This window comes from Lycorma delicatula, chromosome 2, assembly GCF_047948215.1.
Source record: "Lycorma delicatula isolate Av1 chromosome 2, ASM4794821v1, whole genome shotgun sequence".
Classification (NCBI taxonomy): domain Eukaryota; kingdom Metazoa; phylum Arthropoda; class Insecta; order Hemiptera; family Fulgoridae; genus Lycorma; species Lycorma delicatula.
The window spans coordinates 180,639,478-180,665,699 of record NC_134456.1 but is presented as its reverse complement, the minus strand read 5'-3'; the positions used below and the strand labels follow the sequence as shown (position 1 = coordinate 180,665,699).

Genomic DNA, 26,222 nt, shown 5'->3' with positions numbered 1-26,222 from the left:
ATAAAATGGTCATGCCATTTTAATTTACCCAAATTTAGCATTTCTAAGGTAACTTATCTTAATATTTTTCATTGAAGTTGTGTCACAGTATGAAACTCATGATTTCCTTTGTGTGTTTATTTTAACAGTAATAGTTTAATTGGTTTTAAAGTGTTAAGTGTCTTTGGGATATTAGTTTACCTTTACATCAAGTTCTTAAAATGTCTTCCATCTTTATCAAGATGCAACTGAAACTTATCATTCCATATTCTTAGTCGTTTGATGGAATATTCCCTTGACAGCACTGTTGTGTTTTGCATTCAGCATTCTATTTCAAATCATCTAATGCTCAAGAATGTGTAGCACCCTTGGCTTCAGTTAACTTCAAATAAAAAAGAGATCAAGGTGGTCACAAGTTTGATCAAAACCACGGACTCAAGTGACATATAGCATGTGGCACCGTCCTATTGGATAAATCCTTCATATAATTCAATTTTATCCAGTTGTTCAATGAATTCTATAAAAATGTGACAGCACCTGTGATGTTTACAGTTCCTTTAGAAAAGAAAATTGATTCCTATTCTGTCTGCTGATGCTGCACACCAAACTCTGACATTTACTGCTGTAGAGGCTCTTCATGAATGGTGTGTGGATGTTGTGCAGTCCAATATATGTGTTCTGTGAATTGACATAGCCAGACAAATGGAACCATACTTCAATTGTGAACTACATAATGGAGAGTATGCCAGGATTTGCGATAACAACGTTTAAAACCAGTGGGAGTATTGCATTTTTGTACTCTTATCAGTACCAACAATTCATAAACAGCCATCACTTATCGACCTTAGTTTAACTTAGCAGCTCTTTGACACAAGTATGAGAGTTTGCTTTCCTGAGCAGAAGCAGTCTTTCCTAACATCTACAGTAACCTTCAACAGTTGGGATAGATAATGTTTTTTGTGGTTTCACACAGAAGATTACCAGTTGTTTCTAACTTGTGAACTAACACCGATATTGTGTTCCTGTGAGGCCTAACACAAAATTCCATCAGGTTATCTCCTTTGCATTGCTACAACCTAATTTGTTATCACATAATGTTTCACAATCTTCATTTAAGTAAAACAGGTGTGAATGAACAGCTGTTCTAAAATCATGAAAATCATGAATTTTATACAAACCACTCTATACGATAAAATATTTATAATGATATGTATTGGTAATTAGTTGCAATAATCATGAAAATATCAAACAAAATAATGTGTTTTAAAATAATGTAATATATTTTAAAATTAATATGAATAATTTTTAATTGATTTAAACTGAATTACTAGAAATTCTTTAAGAAATTGAAATTGTTAATGAGAGAATAAAAAAGTCACATGTTACAATGTAAAATTAAAATAATTTGTTTTAAGACAAATTGATTTTTACAGTGTATAATAATTTTTAATTTTCATGAATGTTATTTCTTTGGACAATTATGAATTAACTCTAGTTCCTGTAAGTGAACCTAGGTATATCCCTTATTTGAATAAATCAGTTAGAAAAAAAATTTGTGTTATTTATGTAATCATTTTCAGTGCAAAAACCCACATCATAAAGATCATGAAACCTTCTACTTATTTTTCTTAATAAATATTTATTTATTAATATTATTATAATATTTATTTAATTTATTTTCACAGTTAAAACATTATTTTGCTTCCATCTTTTAACGTGCTCCTCTTTAGCAAGATAATATTAACTGCAAAGGCAGCATAATATTAACCTGGTGTTCTGTAATGGTAGAGTGTCCTAGGAAATAGAATTCTGATAATTGAAGGGTGTGATTTGAGCCAAGTCATCGACTAGAGCCATGTTTAACAAACCAGATTCTGTAGTTTGCTGATGTTAAGCAATGTTCAGTAAGCTTCCATTGCATCCAAATTATTTGTTAATGCATTAAATTATTTGTAAGTGCTAAAGTATATTTTAGATTAATTTTCAAAGTTTTATGACGCTTAAATTTTATATTCATTAATGCCTTGGCAAAATGGCATCTCTAATAAAAATTGGGAAAGATTCATTTCTCCTCAGGAAGGTATACTGACTTCAACTTATTATTGAAGTACTATCTAGTTAATTTAGCACCAGAGTCATGGACAAATCAGCTTTGCTTGTTTCATCGAAAACAGATAAGTTCTTTAGCAGAAGTGATGCCTAGATTTTATTTTTATATAAGTTTTTTTTTTTACAGGATGGAATTGAAGATGAAAATGAGATCTTGAATGGTGATAATAAAAAGGTAAGAAGAGTTTTCTGTTTTATTAGAGTCTATTGATGTTGTTAATAATGTTAGTTAAATCTGTTATATAGATGGAAATACTTTCTTTAAGTATTCCAGCGTTTCATAGAAAAGGCCCAAATGAATTGTATAAATAATTGTAGATTGCATTTTGAGATTACAAAAATTAGTTTATTTTTTATGAATATTACCTAGGTTTCTGAAAAGTTTTGAGCCTAACATAGAAAGACGTTTTTTTCTGTCAAATATAGTTTTATTTTTCAACAAAGTTTCCTTTCAAGTCAATACACTTTTTCCAGCAATGCCCTGACCTCTTCCAAATAGTAGCTGGTGTTTTTCTCCGTGAAATAGGCATTTATGTATGCGATAATCTTCTTGTCTGATGAAAATCTCTTTCCTCCAAGTGAAACTTTAAGGTTAGAAAGCAAGAAAGAGTCGCTTGGGGCCAGATCTGGTGAATATGGTGAGTGGTCAACCAATTCAAAGTGCAATCATGAATTTTAGCCATGGTGACCATCGAAGTGTTAGCAGGCCTGATGAAAAAGCACTTTCTTCTTCAAATGAGGTCTTTTTTTTTGCAATTTCTGCCTTCAGCTTGTCAAATAATGATGCATAATACTGTTCTATTATTATTTTATCTTTTTAAAGATAATCGATAAACAAAATTCTGTTCCTATCCTAAAAAAACAGTCGCTATCACCTTCCTGGCCGATGAAATCATCTTCGCTTTTTATGAAGCAGGTTCACCCTTTGCAGTTCACTGTTTTGACTGTTTCATCTCAGGAGTATAGTGCTGGATCCATGTTTCATTTACAGTTACGAATCAATGCAAAAAACCTGACTCGTTTTGCTTAAATTGTCCCAGCAGGACTTTGGAAATGTTCATTCAAATCTGTTTTCGGTCCAGAATAAGAACATGGCACCCAACAAGCGGATAGCTTACGCATATTAAATTCTTCTATTAATATATGACACACACGTTCTTTTGATATATCCATAGCTTCTGCTATCTCTCTAACCTTAATTCGTCGGTCGTCCATATCAAGTGGAGAACTTTTTCAATTATATTGGAAGTGATTGCAGCTTTTGGCCATCCCGAAAGCTCATCATCAACCGAGCTGGTGTGGACCATGTTTAAATTCAGCTGCCCATCTTTTCACGGTGGCAAATGATGGGACAGAGTCCCTGTAAACAGTGTCCAACTTACTTTTAATTTGCATAGGCATATTGCTTTTCAAATGAAGTATTTAATTACTGCATAACACTCTATTTTTTCCATTTTCAAAAAAAAACACTCACAATGACTTATTCAAATGATTTCAAATAACAACTGAGTGTCCAAAATGGCTGAAATTTTAGTGAGTACCTTTCAATGCATGCGCGAATACATTCTCTAACTTTTGTTAATGAGTGCTGCCATCTTCATGTTGAGGCTCAAAACTTGATCATCTTGAAACATCTGATGAAACAATGATTACTAGAAAGGACTTGTGGGTGTTTATAAAAGGGGTATTCCATTTTAATTCAACAAATGATCAGTGTATCACAATTTTTGATTTTGGTGATATTTGGTATGTGGTAACTATCCACCTTGTAATGGCCAAAAAAATTTTTTAAAAACTTTTTTCTTGAGTAATAGACTATTTTTTGTCACCAACTGGTAAAAACAGCCATTTTCATCACTTTTTCCACGAGCTGTAGCATTCTTATTTTAATCATACAGATCATTTACTTTTATTACATTTACAGATCATTTACTTTTATTTTACATCATACAGGTCAGTAAGGGTTTTTTTTGGAAAGAGTAAAGATGAAACTTCATCTTAGTGTACTCAGAATTCATTTTGTTACCTAACCAAATCTTGTTATGTTTTCTGAAGTTATGTTTACAAATTGTTGTTTTTGATATTTTGGGCCAAAATAAATAATGAAGGGCTTAGGATAACAGGCCTGTTTTTTACCTTTTAACTCTTAGGTACTAGTAGTACTTATTAAAAAAAAAATGGACTGTTACCGAGTGTCCTTTATTAAAAAAATGGTCGCCAAATCATACGATTTTGAAAATATCTCTCTTTTAAAGCAAAAAAAAAATACTGAACTAAACTCATTAGAATGAATAAATTGATAATAATCAATTGATAATAGTCAATTACAAAATGATCAACAATTCAAATACATTAAAAAGTTGTTCAATTCATTGTTACCTTATTTTTCTCCTGCTAATGGAAGTTATGAATAGATCTTGCACTTTTTGATAACAAACTTAATTAACATAACGTAGTGCTCCTGCCATTCTTTTATTGAGTAGAATTGATAAGTCCTCATTCACCTATGGTATAATGTGTCCTTGTCCAGTAGTTGATGGAAAAAGCTCTGAAGGCATGAGAATCTTTAAAATATTTTCCAGTTGAACCCATGTTTGATTATCCCTCAATGATTTCTTGAATGAATTACCAGGATCCTGCAGATGGGAAAAGTGTATTCAATATTTCTCTTCATTTTCATGTATTTTGACTTCGATGACTTCGCCTAACCACCGTTTGCCATCGTATATGCAGCAGACATAATTTTTACATTTTGGCTTTGGTAAACCTATAAAGCAGTCAGAAACACTAATTTGCTTGTGTACCAACACTGACGTAAATGTTTTGATTCAGTGGTCGTCTGGACTTTAAGAATACATTCTGATTTGTTAGAACATAACTTTGAAAGGTTCTTGTTTATGGGACTGTTTTGATTACCCAATAATGAGAACTGAGGTATTCTTTAGTCTCTTGAACATCTGTATTAAATTTATTGTGAACCGTACTTCTAAGAACTAAAAATATTGCATTAAACAATCATAGCACTGAGACTGACTCTATATATATATATATATATATATATATATATATATATTGAAGTAAAGACCAAATTTCTTTGCGTAGAAACTGCATTATGTTACTACTATTCTCATTCATTATGTTACTAATGATTTTTTTTATGCTTTGTAGCATTATGATAATTACATTACCTGTTTAATTTTTTTAGAAAAATAAAATATGCTAATAACATGTTCGATTTGGTACAGATATATAGATACAGCGATCCTAGTTTTTGCATATCGTTTACTTATCGTGGAATAGTAAAGATAAGATTTCATGATTGATTTATCAAAGTGCTCTTAATTTTATACTTCATTTAAGATTTTTTTCCAATTTTAAAATAATGTTTTTCTGTCATATGTGTAACAGAACAAAACATGTTTTATCGACATCTTAATAAAATGACTATTAGTGATGTATTTTGAACCATATTTTATATATATTTTCTTCAGACTGTATGAATGTTAAAAATTGAATAGCTTATGTTTCTGCTAATTAAAAAAGGAATTTCTGCTTATATTGTCCATTCCTTCAACTGATGATTAATAGGAAAAACTAAAGCTGCTAACAAAAAACATAAAAATCTAAAATTAAATATATATTTCAATTGCTAAATAATTGGCTTTAGTAGATACAGATGAATTAGTACTTAAATAATTGAATGTCAAAGAAATATTTTATACATCATCAAATCCTCTTTTACCCATTCAGTTCAGAGAAAAAGCCACTATTTTTGTCTATCAGGCATTTGCTTTTATCCATATCATTTATGTAACATAAAATCCAGTTTGGCTAGTGTTTTGTATTGAAACTTAGTAAGTGAAAATTTAGCGCTTTATGATTGTTGACCTTACTGCACATATATCATTTTCTCTGGCCATTTTGAGTGACGTAGTTAAGAGGGTAATTCTCATGTGGTTTTGGTTTTGTTATATGAGGTCACATCTCATTTTTGTTTTATGTCCAATGATGTTCTACATCAAATGCTGCCAAATATGTTTCTGTCTCAAAAACAATATTAGAAATTCATAAGATCCAAAAGTCTTTCATATATTATGATTCTGTAAAGATTACAGAAATAAGAGAAATTTTTAACCAGTTTTAAGCTTGGCAAGTGTCTGTTGACAATTACCTATGTTCCAGCTGATTATCACAAGTTGAAATCCATATTTTGATGAGAAAATGTGTAGTTTTTTATAATTTGCTTTTTTTATAATTTCCTGATAATATTAGGATCAGTAGTATTTCTACAATAGTGATTTTAAGTAATGATTTAGATGTGTGGCGATGCACTAAAGTTAATATACTGCATAATGGTGAGTCTTGTCAGTTGAAATGTCAAATTGGTTTTAAGAGAAAACAGTGCTAGATAATTTTTGAAGGGTTTTGTGTATTTTCAGTTTGACATTTTGAATTTGTGTGTGTAAAATTAAATAATAGTGATTGTTATTTTACAATCACTGACATTATTACTATTGTTATTTAGCAATTACTTGAAATTTTATCATTTTAGTGATAACTGCTATACTGATGACTTGTTTATGAAACTGATACTGCAAATAATACTAGTGGTATTCCAAACATGTTATAATGTGGAATATGATATGTAATGACACTATGCATGTTTTCCTGAAATTTTTATTGGCTTACTAACAAATTAAATGTTAGGTATGAATTTTTTTTTTTCAGTTTGCCTATGTTAAATATATGAAGGCTAAAAACCACCACTCTTGAGTTTTTAAATCTTTAATGCCCTTATACAGAATGCATATAAATTAAGTTCTTCCATCTATTTATTTTCCTTCAATCATTAATTTAGAGTATCCTGACCAATGCAGTATGTATTTTAGATGTAAATATTATTTTTTAATGTATTCTATTATTTTGGCAACCATCTTGTTTCCATTGTATTGGATTTCTGATGATTATATTGAATGAATTTAAATGATACTGTGATTATATTATTTCCATGTAAAATTTGACAAAAAAAATTGTTGGTGAAAACTTCATAACAGTATTTCTCTCCATTTTAAAAATATTTACTGTTAAAAAACTAACTAAAAGGGTGGTTATTTATTAATTTCCGTTATGTAGCTTTTGACTAACATTGAATAAATCAGGTAAAAATAAAAATCATTTTGGAAACCATTTTTAAGTTTCACATTTAACATTAACAAATAATTAAAAAGTATTAGTTTTATTATTAATAAAACACTAATAAGTCTCCAACTTGTAGTCATTCATACATTTTATCTTGAAATGCTTTCCTTATATTTGCCAGTATAGAGAAAGATAAGGGATTGACACGCATAAGTTATCCCATTCTTTAGGTCTTCCATATCTGAACATGGGTTTGCAAACAATGAATTTTAAGTGGCCTCCACAAGAAATATTTCCAGTGACATAAGATTAAGAGAATGCTGGCCATTTCAGTGATTCGACCTATCCATCTGAGGCTTACAACACCAATCAATTTTAACATAGTATATGTTTTTGAGAAGATCTCAGACAGTAACCATACCCTAATAGAATAATATTAGTTACATTAAAGTATCATAAACAGTGTAAATTAATTATTCTTGTTTTAACTTGATGCTGGAGTTCCTGCTTTTAAATGCTGTATTCTTGTGATTACCAAGTTAGTTGGCAGTAGAGAATTCTAGTTCAATGGATGTGAAATTTTTGAATATCTAGGTACAGAAATCTTGTCATACTGTTCAAAATAGTATGTCATCAGAATGGCAGTGTACTTTGTGCAAGCTATAGGAGGGCTAAAATTCCTCTTGACATCATGCCATTTAATCAGCAATAAAATACAATCTTCGTTACAGACCCCAGTTTATATGCATCTGTAATCCTAAAAAATCTGAAGTAATAACATTAATCGACTGGATCTATGAAGCGGGTTCTTCCATCATTAGGGAAACTTTTCCATATTTAATGATCAAGAAAAAAATGAAATTCTTTGTAATCCACTAATTGTTGTCAACAATTCTTTTATCAAGGTTGGATAATTGCACGTGAAGATGCAAAAAAGGTCTGAAAAAATGCTGTTCTATTATGTTATTGTTTGGCTGATATTGGACAAGATGTTACTAGTACACTAAACTGTTGCATGCATTGATAAAGGCAATCTTTAATGAATGCTTTAAAATAACTTGAAGATCAAAAGTAAAAAATCTGCATCATAACAGTTTGTGTCAAATTGTATTAACTTATTGAATTGTGTCAAAGATGCAGTAAAGGAGACAAACATTTAAAAAAGTACTAAATTCAACATTACTAAGTTCCTGGATAATAATGAATGTCAACAATTAATGGCTCAAAGTATTTTAAGAGAAAATCAATAAATTAAATTATAATTTCCATAAATTGAATCGATAAATTTTAATGAATCCAATTGTTTTTAAGTATTTTTTTTTTGTTCGGGTAATTATCCTAAGAATCACCCTCAGTTAATAGGATTTTTAATGGGTAGTATCTTAAAAACAGATTAAGATCAATTTATGGATCAATATCCATAGATTTAATGGGTAGAGATTGATATATAGTTTTTGCTGCGTATTTTTTTCTTAAATTTTTACATTGGAGTGATGTTATATGATTATAGTGCCATTTAAAAAAAATCACTGTGAATTCAGTATGTCAAAAAACAAAATGGTGTGTCTAAAGTACGAATTTGAAGAAAAACTTCAAAGAATTCATTTTTATTTTTAGTGTGGATTTGTACTTGAAGTCAATTTTATTTATTTAAAAAAAGTTAATTTTATTTATTTTGTTGCTGGTTTTTTGAACTAGAAATCTTTTATTTATACCTCTAGCTTTTTTATTTACAGAAATAAATTGCTTCTTGTACTTTTTTATTGGCATAAACTGAAAGAATTTTAAAAAAAAGAAGTGAATTCATTGTTTTGTAATTTAAAATAAAATAAAGATTAGATAGAATAAAAAGTAGAGTATTAATAATATTAATAATCATAATAATAAATGAATAAGTTAGTAATAATATAATTAACAATTACTGTTGACAATGAACTCAAAAATGACTTAATAAACATCATTATGAACATAATCTCATTTGAACAACTAACTTGAATGAATTGAATGCCAAATGTAACCACATAAGAAGAAATTGGTAGCTGTTACATCTGGGAATTGTTGGCCAATTAATTTTTGAACTGTGTAAAATTATTTGCTAACCAAAAATTTTTCTAAAAAAATCCTTTGTGATTCAGATCATATGGGAACTAGCCCCATCTTTCTAAAACCATATTGAAGGATGCTTTGCTAACGCAGAATGCAAAAAAGTTTCAATCATGATTCATTTTCTTTGACCATTAATTTTCACAGCTAGCTCATTGTTGTCTTAAAAAAATACGGACTGGTTATTCTGCTCAATTTCAATAATTTAATTATTTCAAGCAATATTCTGCTCAATGGTATTCTGCTCCAAAGAATACTTTTAACAGGATTAAATTGGCGTTAGTAAGTTGCCTTAGGATTCTCAGTACCCCACAGCCAACAGTTTTGTTTGTTGATGAGCTGTTTAATTGGAATTTGGTTTTATCAGACATAATGAGGTTATAAATAAACTCACTGGAAATTGCTTTAGTCATGTATAGAAAATCAGATCTTTTAAATGGATCTGTTTGCTCTTTTGCAAAGGTAGCTTGTTTTAAGGCATTTTCCATTAACATTTTTCCAGTTACAGTGCCCACAGCTCTTCTTGGATGTCTTATTTAAGTTGATGGAGGGTTTGAACTTTATAATATACACACACTCCATTGAGTAACCCCATGCCTGGTTATGGGAATTGACATGGTCTTGTCGAGCAAATACAGTATCTAGTGTTTGGATTCCATAATTTATCTTCTGTTAATACTCTAAAGACTATAATGCTTTAAGTAACTGTATGTTATAACTGTGTGGATTTTTTAAAATCCGCTGTAAGGATGTTTATAACATTCCTAACTCCATGGGTCAATTGTATATTGGTAACTTTGTATCTTCTTTGTAGCTGTAACATGTTCTATGGCTTCACTATGTTCTTCATTAGAATTGATTGTGGCAGGATAAATCTTATTGTTATCTTATCTTTAGTTGTAGTAGCTCCATTTTCTTTAATACATTGCATTAATTGATTGATCATTGTGGGTGCATATTATATTAAAATATATATGCTAACCAAAATGATGGCTTAAAGAGCATAAGTTAAAATATTGGATCTTTGCTCTTTGAGTTAAAAAATGGATCTTTGATTTTCAGAGTAAAATTTCACTGCTAATTCACTGCTCTTTTTTTTGTAAATTTCATTATAATCAACATATTCTCAATTACGTTTAAAAAAAAAGATAAATTTCAGTTTGAACATGGAAATGCGAAGTAGAAATTTTGTAATATATGAAAAATAAATTTTCAAAGTCTGATCAGGTTCAAATTTAGCACATCCTACATGAAAGCCAGAGCTGCTATGGCTCGATATAAATTTTAAATTTGACATAGTTTTAATTTCAATATAATATTTCCTAATGCTAAATCTTCAGTTATGTGCTTTTTTAACCTTGGTTATTGGTTTTTCTTTTAGTATCTACATCTCCTTCTACTACTAAATTAAGTTTGCCTTAATATATGACCTAGCCACATGATTTTTTTTTTTCACCAAATTTAGTCACAAATTATTCTTCTATAAATGTGTGTACAGAAATAAATATATTCTCTGGAGTCAGGTGAAAGAATTACATTTGCTGTGCTCTGTTTAGCTTGTTTGTTTGATCTTTCAGAATACCTAATGATCCCATCATTATCCTTCCTCTCCTTTTCTTTCTCTTTATTTTACTGCCTACAATTGTTTTTTGAATATAATTGTATCTTGCTATGCAGCACATTCAATATGCTACACAGCACAGCTTTTTTCTCTGTAAAGTCTTAATTATGCTTCAATTATAATTCATTATTTTTCTTCAGAAGCTTATTCTTAAAACCTTTTATTTGATTAATTTTAATTTGCAGTTATCAGATTTCTAACTTTCCTGAATGTATTTTCCATTTGAAATTGTACTTCTGATTTTTTTTTTGTAGCTTCTATTGAATTTTATTACACCTCAAGTATTTACAATTACTAATATTTTTTCCTTTCATAGATGAGATATCAGCTTGTAAACCATATCAGCTTCTTTATTAAATTATTTTTTTTAAAAAAAACCATATTTAAAAAATAACTTACTTTATTTTGTGTGGAATTTGCCCACAGAAAATGTTTGTATAAATACTATGCAAGTTGATTTTTAGATTTCTTTAAAAAAAAAAACATTTTAACTGCATTTGATCATACTATTCAGTTTGCTTTAATGCTGTTGAAATTATGTTTCAGTTATATTGTTGAAAAGTTGTTTAATACAGTAAGTCAAATTCCTGTTCTGCAGTTGTACGTGATTGTAGATTAGTTTTACATCAAATTCTAAAAGTTTGTAAATTATGGTTAAAAACAGTGGCTTTCTATTACTTTACTCATATTTTAATTTTTAATTTAAATTTAATGTTGTAAATAACTTGAATGACTATGAAATACAACATCTAAAAATAACATTATCATCTAACATTTATTTTATGAGAATAATGTAATTTTATATAAAATCTAAAAAAAAGTGATTAGTTATTAATCAGATGTATTATTCATTTGCTGACTGTTAACAAAAATCACTAAAATTTGAAGAAAACTCGAATGACTGATAAATGTTACAAAAGAGAGTATACTTTATGAATTAGATTTTATTTATGATTAGATTGATTTATATAGACTTTTTTGTCTTCAGTCATTTGACTGATTTGATGCATTAATATGCATCAAAATGCTGCCTTAATATGTGGCCTATAAGTCTGTCTCTTCTTTTAACTATATTTTTCCAAATGTTTCTTTCTTCATCAATTTGCCGTAACACCTCTTCATGTGTCACTTTATCCACCCATCTGATTTATAACATTCTCCTATAGCACCACATTTCAAAAGCTTCTAATCGTTTCTGCTCAGGTACTCCGATCGTCCAAGTTTCACTTCCATATAAAGCTACACTCCAAACATACTTTCAAAAATGTTTACCTGACATTTAAATTAATTTTTTATGTAAACAAACTATATTTCTGACTGAAGGCTCATTTCACCTGTGCTATTCAGCATTTTATATCGCTCATGCTTTGTCCATCTTTAGTAATTGTACTTCCTAAATAACAAACTTCTTCTACCTTCATAATCTTTTTTCTTCCTATTTTCATATTCAGTGGTCCATCTACATTATTTCTACTACATTTCATTACTTTTGTTTTGTTCTTGCTTATTTTCATGCGTATGACTTCATCCATGCCATTCATTGTTTCTTCTAAATCCTTTTTACTCTCAGCTAGAATTACTGTATCATCAGCAAATCGTAGCATCTTTATCTTTTCACCTTGTACTGTTACTCCGAATCTAAATTGTTCTTTAACATCATTAACTGCTAGTTCCATGTAAAGATTAAAAAGTAACGGCGATAGGCAACATTCTTGTCGGACTCTCTTTCTTATTACGGCTTCTTTCTTATGTTCTTCAATTATTACTGTTGCTGTTTGGTTCCTGTAGATGTTAGCAATTGCTCTTCTATCTCTGTATTTGAACCCTAATTTTTTTAAAATACTGAACATTTTATTCCAGTCTACGTTATCGAATGCCTTTTCTAGGTCTATAAATGCCAAGTATGTTGGTTTGTTTTTCTTTAATCTTCCTTCTACTATTAATCTGAGCCCTAAAATTACTTTCCTTGTACCTTACTTTTCCTGAAACCAAATTGGTCTTCTCCTAAAACTTTTTCCACTCTCCTTTCAATTCTTCTGTACAGAATTCTAGTTAAGATTTTTGATGCACGGCTAGTTAAGCTAATTGTTTTGTGTTCATCACATTTATCTGTGCCTTTGGTATCATGATTACAACACTCTTTTTGAAGTCTGATGGAACTTCCCCTTTTCCATAAATATTACACACCAGATTGTATAATCTATCAATCGCTTCTTCACCTGCACTGCGCAGTAATTCTACAGGCATTCCGTCTATTCCAGGAGCCTTTCTGCCATTCAAATCTTTTAATGCTCTCTTAAATTCAGATCTCAGTATTGTTTCTCCCATTTCATCCTCTTCGACTTCCTCTTCTTCCTCTATAACACCATTTTCTAATTCATTTCCTCTGTATGACTCTTCAATATATTCCACCCACCTATCGACCTTTCCTTTTGTATTATAAATCGGTGTATCATCTTTGTGATTTTAATTTATGTACTACAACATTTTCCCTAACTTTTGTATATGCTCCGTCTATTTTACCAATGATCATTTCTCTTTCCACTTCTAAACACTTTTCATTAATCCACTCTTTTTGCTAGTTTGCACTTCCTTTTTATAATATTTCTTAATTATCGATAGTTCCTTTTATTTTCTTCATCACTAGCATTCTCATATTTTCTCCATTCATCCATCAGCTGCAATGTATCCTCTGATATCCAAGGTTTCTATCAGTTCTTTTTGTTCTGCCTAAGTTTGCTTCTGCTGATTTAAGAATTTCCTTTTTAAAATTTTCCCATTCTTCTATATTTTCTACCTTATGTTTTTTACTCAGATCTCTTGCGATGTCCTCCTCAAAAATCTTCTTTACCTCCTCTTCCACAAGCTTCTCTAAATTTCAGCAATTTATCTGACATCTTTTCTTCAGATTTTTAAACCTCAATCTACATTTCATTATCACTAAATTATGGTCGATATCAATGTCTGCTCCAGGGTAAGCTTTGCAGTCGATGAGTTGATTTCTAAACCTTTGCTTAACCATGATATAATCTATCTGATACCTTGTAGTATCACCAGGCTTTTTTCATGTGTGTATTCTTCTATTAATGAGATTGGTAACACTGCGAGCAATCTGGCAACACTGTGTCTACCGGTGTGTGCTAGACCGGTTTGTTCATCGCTTTCGCATGCTCAGTACGAGTTTCAACTCCGTTCAGCCAACACATTTTTTTTTGGCAGCGCCATCAGTGAAATTGTGGTTTTTTTGTGTGTTACGAAAATGGAGCATCGGAATTTAGAGGAACGTTGTGCAATCAAGTTTTGTGTTACAACTTGGGGAATCCGCGATTGTGATATTAAAAGATATTAAAAATACGGAAAATTAAAAGTTGAATCAGGCCTTTGGGGAACGTTGTTTATCAAGAAAACAATTTTTCCGTTGGCACAAATCATTTTTGGAAGGTCGAGAACACGTTGAAGATCAACCTCGCACAGGGAGACCTTCAATTTCAAAATCTGACGAAAACTTTGAGCGTGTAAGGGTTCTTGTGAGATCAGACCGTCCTTTAACAAAAAGGATGATGAGTGAAAGAACAGTTAAATGTAAACACTTTCACCGTACATAAAATTTTGACAGGCGATTTGGACATGCGAAATTGGTGCCGAAAAACATCACAACGGAACAAAAGGACAATCGAAGAAACGTGTGCGTTGATCTTCTTGAGAGGATTGACAATGACCAAGAATTCTTCAATCGTGTGATCACTGGTGATGAATCCTGGATATTTGAGTAGATCCTGAAACAAAGCGGCAAAGCGAAGAGTGGCACACTCCGTCATCTCCTCGACCGAAAAAATGTCGAATGAGCAAATCAAAGATCAAAACTATGCTGATTTGTTTTTTTGACAGTAGGGGTATCGTGCATAAAGAATTTGTTCCTCCAGGACAAACTGTCAACCAAGTGTTTTACAAAGGTGACCTTGAAAGGCTCAGGTAAAGAGTGATTCGCGTGAGACCAGACATTGCAGACAAGTGGATGCTTCATCATGACAATGCCCCGTGTCACACGGCAAATTTCCATCACGGAATTTTTGGCCTCAAAACGCATTCCTAGGGTTCCTCAACCCCCCTATTCACCTGATTTGAGTCCTTGTGACCTTTTCCTTTTCCCGAATTTGAAACATGTCTTAAAAGGACGTAATTTTGGAACTCTGGAGAACATTCAAAAGACTGTGACCGACCAGTTAAAAGCCCTACCAGTTGAAGCCTTCCATCGCTGCTACCAGGAGTGGGAACGACGACTCCGCCGGTGTATAGCTGCCCAAGGGAACTATTTTGAAGGGGATAATATTGTTGTTTGAAAAAATTGAAACTTTGGTAAGTAAAAAGTCAGACTCATTACTTTTCTCACACACCTCGTATACACACTCTACCACATCATCATGGGCACTTGTAGGAAAATAGAGGTTAACAATCGTTGTCGGTTTAGGTTTTGATTTTATTCTTATTACAATGATTCTGTCGCTATGCATTTTGAAATGTTCTGCTCTATTCCCTATCTTCTTGTTCATTACCAAACCTATTCTTGCCTGTCCTTTATTTGAAGCTAGTGAATTATTCTAAAATCACCTGACCAAAAGTCGTTTTCCTCTTCCCATCGAACTTCACTAATTCCTACGACAGCTATATTTAACCTATCCATTTTCCTCTTTAAATTTTTTAACTTACCAACCTCTTTTAGACTTATAACATTCCACGCTCCGCCTCACAGAATATATTTTTTAATTTTCTGGTGACCCCCTTCCTTAGTAGTTCCCACCCGGAGATCGGAACAGGGGACAATTGGAATTGGTTTGCTTGGCATTTCTCCCGTCACCACCCCATTCGGTCTCTCTAAAGTTAAGACCAAATGTCTGTGCCACAAACGGCTACTGAGCCTCGAAACAGTTTAGCGACTAGTGTCCTAACTAGCTCCAAGAGCTAATCTAAAAGCGATGAGCGGAATAAGCGTGGTAAGTATACACCACTCGCTTGCGTGTCCACCGCATACTTGTCATATATCACTAAAATGGGTAGACGCACCCTGTCAACTACTAAAACATGTATGTATATCAATAATTAAATTTATCTCGTCAAAGACAGCAATTTGCGTCCACGCCTAGGCCGCTGAATGTCAGCAAGTACCTTCCACCATTAAAGAGCTTGGAGCCTTAATCTGGCTGGTAGCCTAATGTGGTTGCTAAACAGCTACTTATCAAGCTGAACACCTAGGTTATGAACTCGAACTCGGCTGATTACTCAACCTTTATATTTAATACTGGGGTTACGACTGTATTATAATTTGTCTGCACCCTTGAGAAGCATAAACTTCGTCTTGGGCACAGAAATCTTAAATTTTGAATGTCCATCCAGCCCTTATTGGTTGACAAAGCCGCCTGCGCTCGGTCTTCCAGCTGCGGTCATGAGTTACCACGAACTAACAGGAGACAGTTATCGGCGAAAGCCTGGGTCGTGACCCCTTCCGGGAATGTCAGTCCCAAAAATCCGTGGAATGCCACAGCAAGGTACCGAGAACGGAGCCCTGTTGCTTTTCCTGGTGACGGACTTTTCCACAACTAGCATCCTTAAACAGAGCCGTGCGATCAGACATGTAGTCACGTACTACGGCCTGCAGGGCTACGGGCACATTGCGGCGTTCCAACTCATAAAGGACAGAACTCAACACAAGGAAGGAAATGCCACCTCTATGTCAATAAAAATTACCAAAACATATACATTCGGCGCTTTCCACCTCGGCAGTCCTCGGTGCCAACCCCCTTTCATGAAGCCATACTGGCCTCGATGTAGAAGTGAGTTCATATCTATGTTTTCCCAGAGTCGTTCCACAAGCAGCTTGCCGATTACCCGTAAGACGCTGATGGGTCGATAGCTGCTGACCTCACTCGGATCCTTTCCTGATTTTAAGAGCACCCTCACCAAAGCCACCTTCTAACAAATCGGAAAGCAACCCCAGCTTAGGCACTTCGAGAACAGCCTGCCAAGCGGTTCTCTTATGACAGGCAGCAGATGATAGAAAATATCCGGGTCAAATTGGTCAATCCCCGGTGCCTTTCTTAGTGCCATTCGAGAAACCACTCGGTATATATCTACGAGTTCCACAGCCCGTACGCCAGGGAATGGTGTCTCACCCGCCCTAACGCCGACTTCTGCTTCACCCTCCCGGGCATCTGGAAATAAAGTATCCAGGAACGCCTGGTAAGTCGCCACAGATGTTAAAGTGTGGCCACGACCACCAAATCCGCATCGAAAACTGGATAGCACGTGTAATGGGTTTGGCCGGTAACATGACTTCGCAGGCTGTCAGGGGCTGGTACTGCAACTCTTGCATGGAATCTTGTCAAAACTTGAGTTTGGCTTTCTTGATGTCATGAACGTAATCATTACGGGTGCGCCGGTAGATCTGCAGATGCTCAGCAAGCACGTCGTCAACGATAATCCTTGTTAGGAGGCGACGGTGGTATCTTCTCTTAGCAGACCTAACTCTTGCGCGCAGCACGCTAAGATCAGAGGACCACCACTTTTTCCCTGGTTTCCGGCTGCGTTTAACAGACGGCTCCCCGGAAGCAGCGGTCATGACCGCTCCAGGTACTCTCCCCGATCAGCGGACTGGCCACTACCTAACGGTCCGTCCATTGGCCGAGGCCGCCGTAGGACCCGGCCGAATTGCTCAGCCGTTAATTTCATATCTTCCCTGTGCTTCATGTGCCATTCCAACCCCTGTAAGGTAGCTGCACATGTGTGCTGCAGCCTGTCCTGATCCAGGCCCCGTAGGTTATAGCGACACGAATCTGGAGCTGTTGGACCACCATTGTAAGCAATGTCATAGGATATAAGCCTATGATCACTTACACCGGCCTCGGGCCAGACAGTCCAACTACTTGTTCACCTAAGCAGTTTGCCCGTCACCAAGGTGACGTCAGTGTAACTTTTCCTCAGTTTGGAAGAGAAAGTTGGTGGTTGTTCTGCCTTGTTAAGCAAGTAGAGGTTCCTCCTGGCTTCAACAAACTGTGTGAGACTGTACCTCTCGTGTCAGTAAGTGGTGAACCTGAGGCAGAAACTTGGTGTTAGCGCCCAGAGCAACCAGCACTCTGATGCCCGGGAGACTGTCCAGAATCCGCCCCAACTTCGCCAGCAAGTCATCGATACTCCATCCAAGCTGGAAGTATGCCAGCAGCAGTACAACATCGAACATACCCCTCGATATTGTACCCCCTTCCTTAGTAGTTCCTACCCAGAGATTGGAACGGGGGACTAGTTTACCTCTGGAATATTTTACCAAGGAAGGTCTCCATGAAAATGCAGAGAGCTACATTTTCTTGGAAACAAGCCGCTGTAGTTTTCCTTGATTTCAGCAGTGCAGTATTTAGAAGATTGAGTGATGTTGATATGGCCATTTAAGTCATCCTGACCTACGTCCTTAACAACTACTGAAAGAGCTGCTGCCCTCTATCAGGAATTCTCAATAGATTCCTCTCTGATATGGTTGCACCTTCGGTCCAGCTACTCTGTATCACTGAGCACTAAGCTTCTTCACCATTGGCAAGGTCTCATGATTCATAGGTGGAGCTTAGTATAGACTTAGTAGTTTAATATAATTGTACTTTATTCCATTATATAAACATCTATAATGACTGAAATTTTGAATTATATTTAATCACTTGATATTCTGCTGATGTGTGTAAACAGCTGATATCAGCACACTTGATCTTTTTGAGATTACAAACTAATGTGAGTTATCTTAATAAACATTTTGTTGAGTGTAGAGCATTTTTAAATTTTATTCATATGATTTTTTTTTTTGTATGTAGCCTGGGCGTTCGGAGACAGTTGACCTTACCGACAGCTCACTGGTTGTTGATATATCAGATGCCCTTAGTGAGAAAGACAAGGTCAAATTCACTGTACATACAAAGGTAAAGTATACTCTTTTACCTTTGTTAACATTTTAATTATTTAATGTTATATTTTGATGCCATTAGCATTACTCATTTGAATTATTTGTTCATTTTCATAATTTGTTTGCATCTGTTTATATTATGTGCTTTGAAGATCAATTTATTTTTATTTGATTAGAGTGATTACAATAAAAACTTTTCAAACATAAAATATTAAAAGTATTTCAAAGGTACTTTTAGCAAGTAGGTTGGTGTCAATGAAAGTGAATTTAGTTTGTTTTTGATGCTCACTAATTTATGTGTCAAAAGGTTTTCATGTCCGTGATATCACCAATAAATTTAAATAATAACTATTATTACTAATATGAATGAATCACAATTTTAAATAAAGAAGGTTAGAATTCTTTCAGCTTCAATGTGGAGCTACACCTTCAAATAGTTTTAATCAATAACTTGTGCTGTTTTAGTTAAAATTGTATTTCTGTCAAGATTATTGTAGCTGATATTTTAAATTGTAAATACATTTATTTAGAATGTAATTAATAATTAATGACAACTGTACTATTCACAGATGAAAATTCAGTTTAGATGCCGAAAACATTTTATGAGTAAAATCTTCCATTGTAATTAGAATTTTATTCAACTAATCTCTTTTTTTGTTACATCTATCTCCCCCTTTTCTTTCTGGGATTGGATGGACAGATTTGTCTGATTTTTTGGCCAGATTCCTTTCTGACATCGGCTTACTAGAGGAAATATATTATGAAAATATGTAGTATGTGAAAAATTCCAAACCTGATTACATTTGACCCTGGGACTCGGATAAAAGATAGAGACTACACTATGGCATAGTAGATGTGAAAATGATTAAAAACAAATGTTTATTATTTCCCTTAGTGTGCCAAAGATAATATGTTTTTCTTACCATTTTAACTTTAATAAGAATTGCACTGCTTTTATGCAGTGGGTGTCAATCAAATGATTCTTTTTAATTGCATAATGAAACAAGGTATATATAATGATTCAAAGAAAGTAAAATGGCAGGCGATAGATACTGTCTCCAGTCAAACCAGAAATATTTAAACTTGCCAGTGTGGTGTTAAGCAAAATACTTGAAAAGCAACTTTAATATTTATTACAGAATTTATCAGAATATTATGCATAAAAATTGTATAAAGATTGTTAAATAATCGTTAAAATATAAATTTTAATGTCATTTAATAATTCAATATAGATCGTAGATAGATCAGTTTTTTTTTTAAATTGATTTATTTTATCTATGATCTTCCATCTATGTTAAATGACATTAAAATTTATATTTTACTGATTATTTTATTTTTCCGAAAAATTCAGAGAATAAAATAGAAAAGTGAAATATTTAAAATATAATTAGATTTAGTGACATGTCCTAACAATTGTAGAGGTTCTGACACAAGACACAAGTCATTCATAAATACTGGTAGCTACCTCCAAGAATAATAAGCATCGCTTACCAGTTCTATTACGTAAGGTGAGGATGAAATTGTTTTCTTGAAGGGTGTGTTTTCTTCTTAGGGCGAAATATATTTTTGTACAGTCAGCATGTCAGGTTGTTTGAAATGCGGGTGAACATATAACTTGTGTAGCTGCACAAGTGACATATTCATTTTTTTCACCTCTTCTTCTTCTTCTAGCATTTCTTTTTGTTACTTTATTTCAGTAATTTGTAGCCTACCATTTCTTTATATTTAGATCAAAAAAAGGAAGAAAAAAGTTAAATATGTTATTTAGTGTTTGAAAAATCCTGTGATTACTTTAGCCTATTATAAATTAGAATGCTCTTTTTCTTTCCTGTTCACTTACAACAGTAATTTATTGACTCAATAGATGTATTAATGTAATTTAGTAAAAATCAGTTGTAATGTAGGTTTTTTAAAGTCTTTAACTTATTAATTTTAAGTTAGTTTTTGCCTTTGTTTCAAAGATAAGGAAAATTATGATTAATAATGCTGATACAGGAAAACTGTTAGCTTCAAGGAAATTTTTATTATTATTTGAATTTTGAGATTAGTTAAAAATAAATTAATGAGAATTATTTTGTGATCAAAGTCCTTAAATTATAACTTTTAAAGCTTATCTTTGTCATGCAATTGATTTATTGTTCTGTTTTTATCTCATCACTTTGTTTGTTTCTGTCTTACATGAGACTTACTTATGAATAATAATGTATTAATACATAATTGGATCATGATTCTGATAGTTAAAAAATATGATAATAGTAATTTGTTTGTATTTAAAACTTTATTAATACTTTGAGTCTTAAAATTACCTTTAAAAAAATTATTATTAAAACTTTTATCTAACAATAGTTGCTCAAAGCCAATTGTGGATGAAAACAATGCATCCATGTACAAAGTAGTACTGTGTCTATACATGATCTGCCATGAATAATGACAATATAATATAATACTCATAATATAATACCAAGTAACATCATGCTGCTATTTATAGATTATAATTCTTTGTGCTAATAAACAGTAAGTCTGCTCACTACTACAATTATAGTGTAAAATCTTTAATTTGATTTATTAATAATCAAAAATAAGAAATTATTCTTACAGTCATAGTCAGAATATTAATGTTTTTAATATAAGATTTTAATAGTTGGCTAATCTACTTAGTGTGTATAATAAATTTTAAAGAATTTAAAATTCAAATTTAAATTAAAAATCCAAAGCTTTTATGAAGAATGTCTTGTAGCACATTTAATTCTCAGTTTACATGAGAAGGAATGCCTTTATTTTAGAATTGATGACACTAAACTGTAATTGTGCTTATTTTTAAGCTAGTATGTTTGCTTATAAACACTAATTTAACTTAGATCTTTCATACTTACATACAGCTGTTTTGTTATCCGTGTGGCATGTTACCATCACTTTCTCATGTTCTATTAAATGTACAGATAACCAGCAGTGTAAAGTAGTTATTTCTTTATCAGCAGTATAGAGTTAATTTCCTATATTATTATTTTTGCTTATTGTCATTGCTTCTGAATTTTGGGGTTAGAGAGGGTTGTACTCCCTGATCTCTTGTGTCACCATTTAAAAGAGGTTCTCCTGTCAAGCTTCAATGATATTAATTTATTTACAAGTAATTTTATATGTTTAGGTCGTTATGAAACGTTTAAAAAAAATTCTTTTCAGCACACCAGAAGGTGTGCTGATAGCACACCTTCTGGTAGATATCACCGGTGCTGAGTAGGGGATAAAAAAAATGTCCACTTCAAAGTTAAGAAATTCTTGAAATTTAATCGATATGACAATGGTTGCATGTGAAAAAAGTTTCATATGTTTAGTATACAACAAGCCCCATCCTCTTACAATTTCAGCAGCAATTTTGGTCATCCCTTGCCATAAGGGTTGGTCATATCAAAAATTGTTTCAGACAAAAGTTTTAGGTAATGTTTAGAGGACTAAAGACCATTTTAAACCAATTTGATACTGTGCCTATTAAGGGAGGTATGATTTTTTTTTGTCTTCAAAACCCCATTTTTCCACCCCCTGGGCCAATGGTTGGTAATATCAAAACATTTTACTTATTTAAGTTTTAGGTCCTTATCCAAAGAATAGTAGGAACTTAAACAAATTCAAAATTTTACTTGATAAGAAAGTTATAGAGATATTTTGTTTTTTCGAGAAAGCCACCTCATTTCCACCCCCATGGTCTGATTTTGGCCATTAACGAACTTGACCAAGATTTTGGGACGAGTTATTTTTAAGGAACAATTTGAAAGTGATTTGCACAAAATTACGGCATTACGGCAGTTAATGTATCCACAAGAAAGTGAAATATATATATATAAATTTTTGAGCTGACAGTGGTTTTGGGGTCTGGGGAATGTGAAATGCAAAGATATATTGAAATTTTCCAGAAGTTGAATCATGGTATCCATTACAATAGGTAGCTTTCATAAATTTTAAGACAACATATTTAAATTTCTAATTACATTCAGTCCATTAATTTCTAATTGTACCAGTTTATATTTTCCATACTTATAATATTCAGGTCCCATATCATATTATCAAGAAATAATTTTTAAAAAAATTTTTCATTTTTGCAGACAACATTACCTGAATTTAAGAAAACAGATTTTACTGTTGTTAGACAGCATGAAGAATTTGTCTGGTTACATGATCGATTTGAAGAAAATGAAGAGTATGCTGGTTTTATTGTAAGTAATTTTTAATCTAATTTATTCTTTTACCATTTTGTTATAACGTTTGTTACTATCCATTTTGGTTTCTGACCGTAATTTGTTCACTTAGTAGAATACAATACTCATTAGTTATTAATTGCTGGTCCATTTTTTTTTTTACTAGGAAAAAATTTATTAAAAAAGTCATAATTTTGCTGTGTTTAATGTGATGATATCTTTTAATTCTTATAAATTTTTGTCTCAATAAAAAGAAAATCAATATAAATTAGAAAATTTTTTTTATGATTAAAAAAGTTTAAAAATCATTTTTTTAAAAATAATTCATTAACAATTAAGAAATTTATAGACGAGATACTAGAAACACAGATTATCCTTATTTTCTGCATATTCAAAAAATGGTCCATACTAAATTGGAATGAAAGTTTTTAACACATTGCCAGTTAAAATCAAACCTAACGAAAAGTTGCATTTAAGTTCAAAAAATATTTGTGACAGTGCACCATTGACAAGTTTTTAATATGCGTACTTGTAGATTCTGTTATTTATATGACTTTAGGAAACATTTTTATTTGTATTTCTTTGCTTTTCCGTGGTTCTCTCCCCCCTGTTCGTGTGTGTGTGTGTGTGTATGTGTGTGTGTCTGATTCAATTTTATTATCTCTTATTTTTCATTGAATTAACAAATGATCAATGTAGATTTATTGTAATCAATACAATGTCGTTAGTCAATAATCAATATCAATGTATTGTCGTATATTTTAATCACTGTTCTTTTTGACTGTGGCTGTTTCAAATAACTAAATTATATGTTAATATTATTTTTATTTGATGTAGTATATGTTACAATCTTTTCTTATTATATAGATTTATGTAATGAACAAAGAAAATCAAAACAATCGATGTAGAAAAGCAATTGTACAGACAGTTATGAGGTCCTCCTACCCTGTATTCTGTGCTTATATGAAGTAGATTTTACTGCTTTGTAGTTATCATAGTTTTTACTTATGTTTTTTTAAGGAATTTTATGTGATTGTTAATTTTCATTTTTTTCTTATTTTTTAGATTCCTCCAGTTCCACCTAGACCAGATTTTGATGCATCACGTGAAAAACTTCAAAAGTTAGGAGAAGGAGAAGGAACAATGACTAAAGAGGAATTTAATAAAATGAAGCAGGAGTTAGAAGCGTATGTAATAAACATAATTATTCTGCTAGTCTGTTGTGGTAGTGTGATGACTAATAAATAAGTCTTGGTTTAAATTTTAGTAAGGATTTGGCACATCTATTATTTCATACATTTCATCTTCCTCAAAAAATGTGTAGCATGTTTGAGATGTGATAATCTCACTACTATGTCATCCTTTTCTTTTGTTCCGATGAAACTACTGAACCAATCATTACAAAATTTTAACTGTAACTCTCTTATGATCCCTGGAGTGTTTACCACAGTTCAGACAACACCAATATTACTACTATATATATTTATAGTATATATATATATATATATAATAAATTTAAAAAAAAATTAAATAAATAACTAGAACTTCTTTTACTAAAGTTTTGTTGTCTATATCGATCATTGTCAGTGTCAATATTGAATTCTTCAGACAGTTATGATTTTCTATATTTAATTTCACTGTCTATAAAAAATCAGTTTATTTTATTATCACAATACTATGTAAAAACAGATTAGTTTGATCGTAAAATTAAAGGAAATGACAACTATTTATTAATTTAACAGACTGATGGTTTGAGGATTGTTGAATTTTGATACAGCTATCAACTTCTTCATAAAGTTATTATGTGTTTTACTAAATTTATTGTTGTCTAATTTGGCAGTCACTGCAAGAGCTCATCCTCATGCAAGTAAAGTAGCACTAGAACTTTATATCCTGAACTAAGAAAGTCCCACTAGGGTAAGTCATATTTATAATTGGTATAGATTAAACTTCAATTTGGTATTAATATTTTCATAATGCCTACATTGGCAGGGTTACAGATAGGAGGAACTTCTAGGGCTACTAGAATTTATGATTGTAGAAAACGTGAATCAATGCCAGAGTGTTCTCAAAGACTAGGAAGTGTATACGCTCAGCACAAAATTGAATCCAAACTTCGAAAAATATATTAGATCTCAAATCAGCTTTAGATTATCATCCTAAAATTGACTATCTGAATATGAAAGATATTAAAATAGGTAACATAATTAAAATATATAACTACTGCAATGCCAAAATTTCATCATTAGAATGAAACTCCCAGACACTGCTGTGCCATAAAGTAGTTCTTGAATAACTTCAGTATTCTCTTGATTTCATTAAAAATTTGATTTTGGAACACGTCCTTTATTTGAACATTTTATTTTATCTGGTTAGTTGTGAAGGTAATGTAAAGAAAGGCACACATAATTACTAAAAACTATTTCCAATTTTTGAAGTTTTATACTCATATAGCATGTGGGATGTTAGTAATGAGATGTATTAAATAAAACATAAACTACAAATTACAAAGTGAGATACTCAATCAATGTTCGTTGTAATGATTTAGCTTTAAAAGTGTAATTAACTAATTAAGTTTTCATGTAAAGTAAATTTTCTTATTTGTTGTAATTTTTCAGTTCTATCATCATTTATATGTATTGTATTCATTTCCAATTTATTTGTTATAATTGTATAGCCATTATCATTCATTATAATTGTATAGCCATTACTATGTAGTTTTGTGTTTTAATTATATTAATTTATAATTAGGCTTAGTTTATGTTGAGCCTGATATTAGGTACAGTGTATTGTATTTATTTATCATTTTCTGTAGTGATGAATAGAGTAATTAGATGATTTGTTAATTATGCAGATGCATTTTAATCATGTATGCTTTTAATTATTAGGGACCCATTAATGTACAACCCTCTCATGGTGGGTGTAATCTTAAAAGATTACATTACTTTTGAACATTGACATGAAAAATACAAAACTGTTATAAAAAAAAATAAAGATCTTTATATGGAGAAATAAAAAAAAACCGTATGTTTATTCAAGCTAATTATAATAAATAAAAAATTATGACTGTTCTATAAATTTTCAAATTTCCTCTGTGAATAATAAACAGTTTTTCTTTACTCCCTTTAAAAGATATTTTATTGAA

The 26,222-nt window shown here is 31.7% G+C and overlaps 1 protein-coding gene across 1 annotated transcript in view; it reads left to right on the top strand.

Moving 5' to 3' along the window:
* The window catches only part of Snx6 (sorting nexin 6), a 51,935-nt gene that overhangs the window by 3,524 nt on the left and 22,189 nt on the right, over positions 1-26,222 (top strand). Inside the window, exons 2-5 of the mRNA XM_075358035.1 lie at positions 2,216-2,263; positions 18,799-18,903; positions 22,985-23,095; positions 24,143-24,264. Coding sequence (XP_075214150.1) covers positions 2,216-2,263; positions 18,799-18,903; positions 22,985-23,095; positions 24,143-24,264 — 386 coding nt within the window. The remainder of the gene's footprint in view (positions 1-2,215; positions 2,264-18,798; positions 18,904-22,984; positions 23,096-24,142; positions 24,265-26,222) is intronic.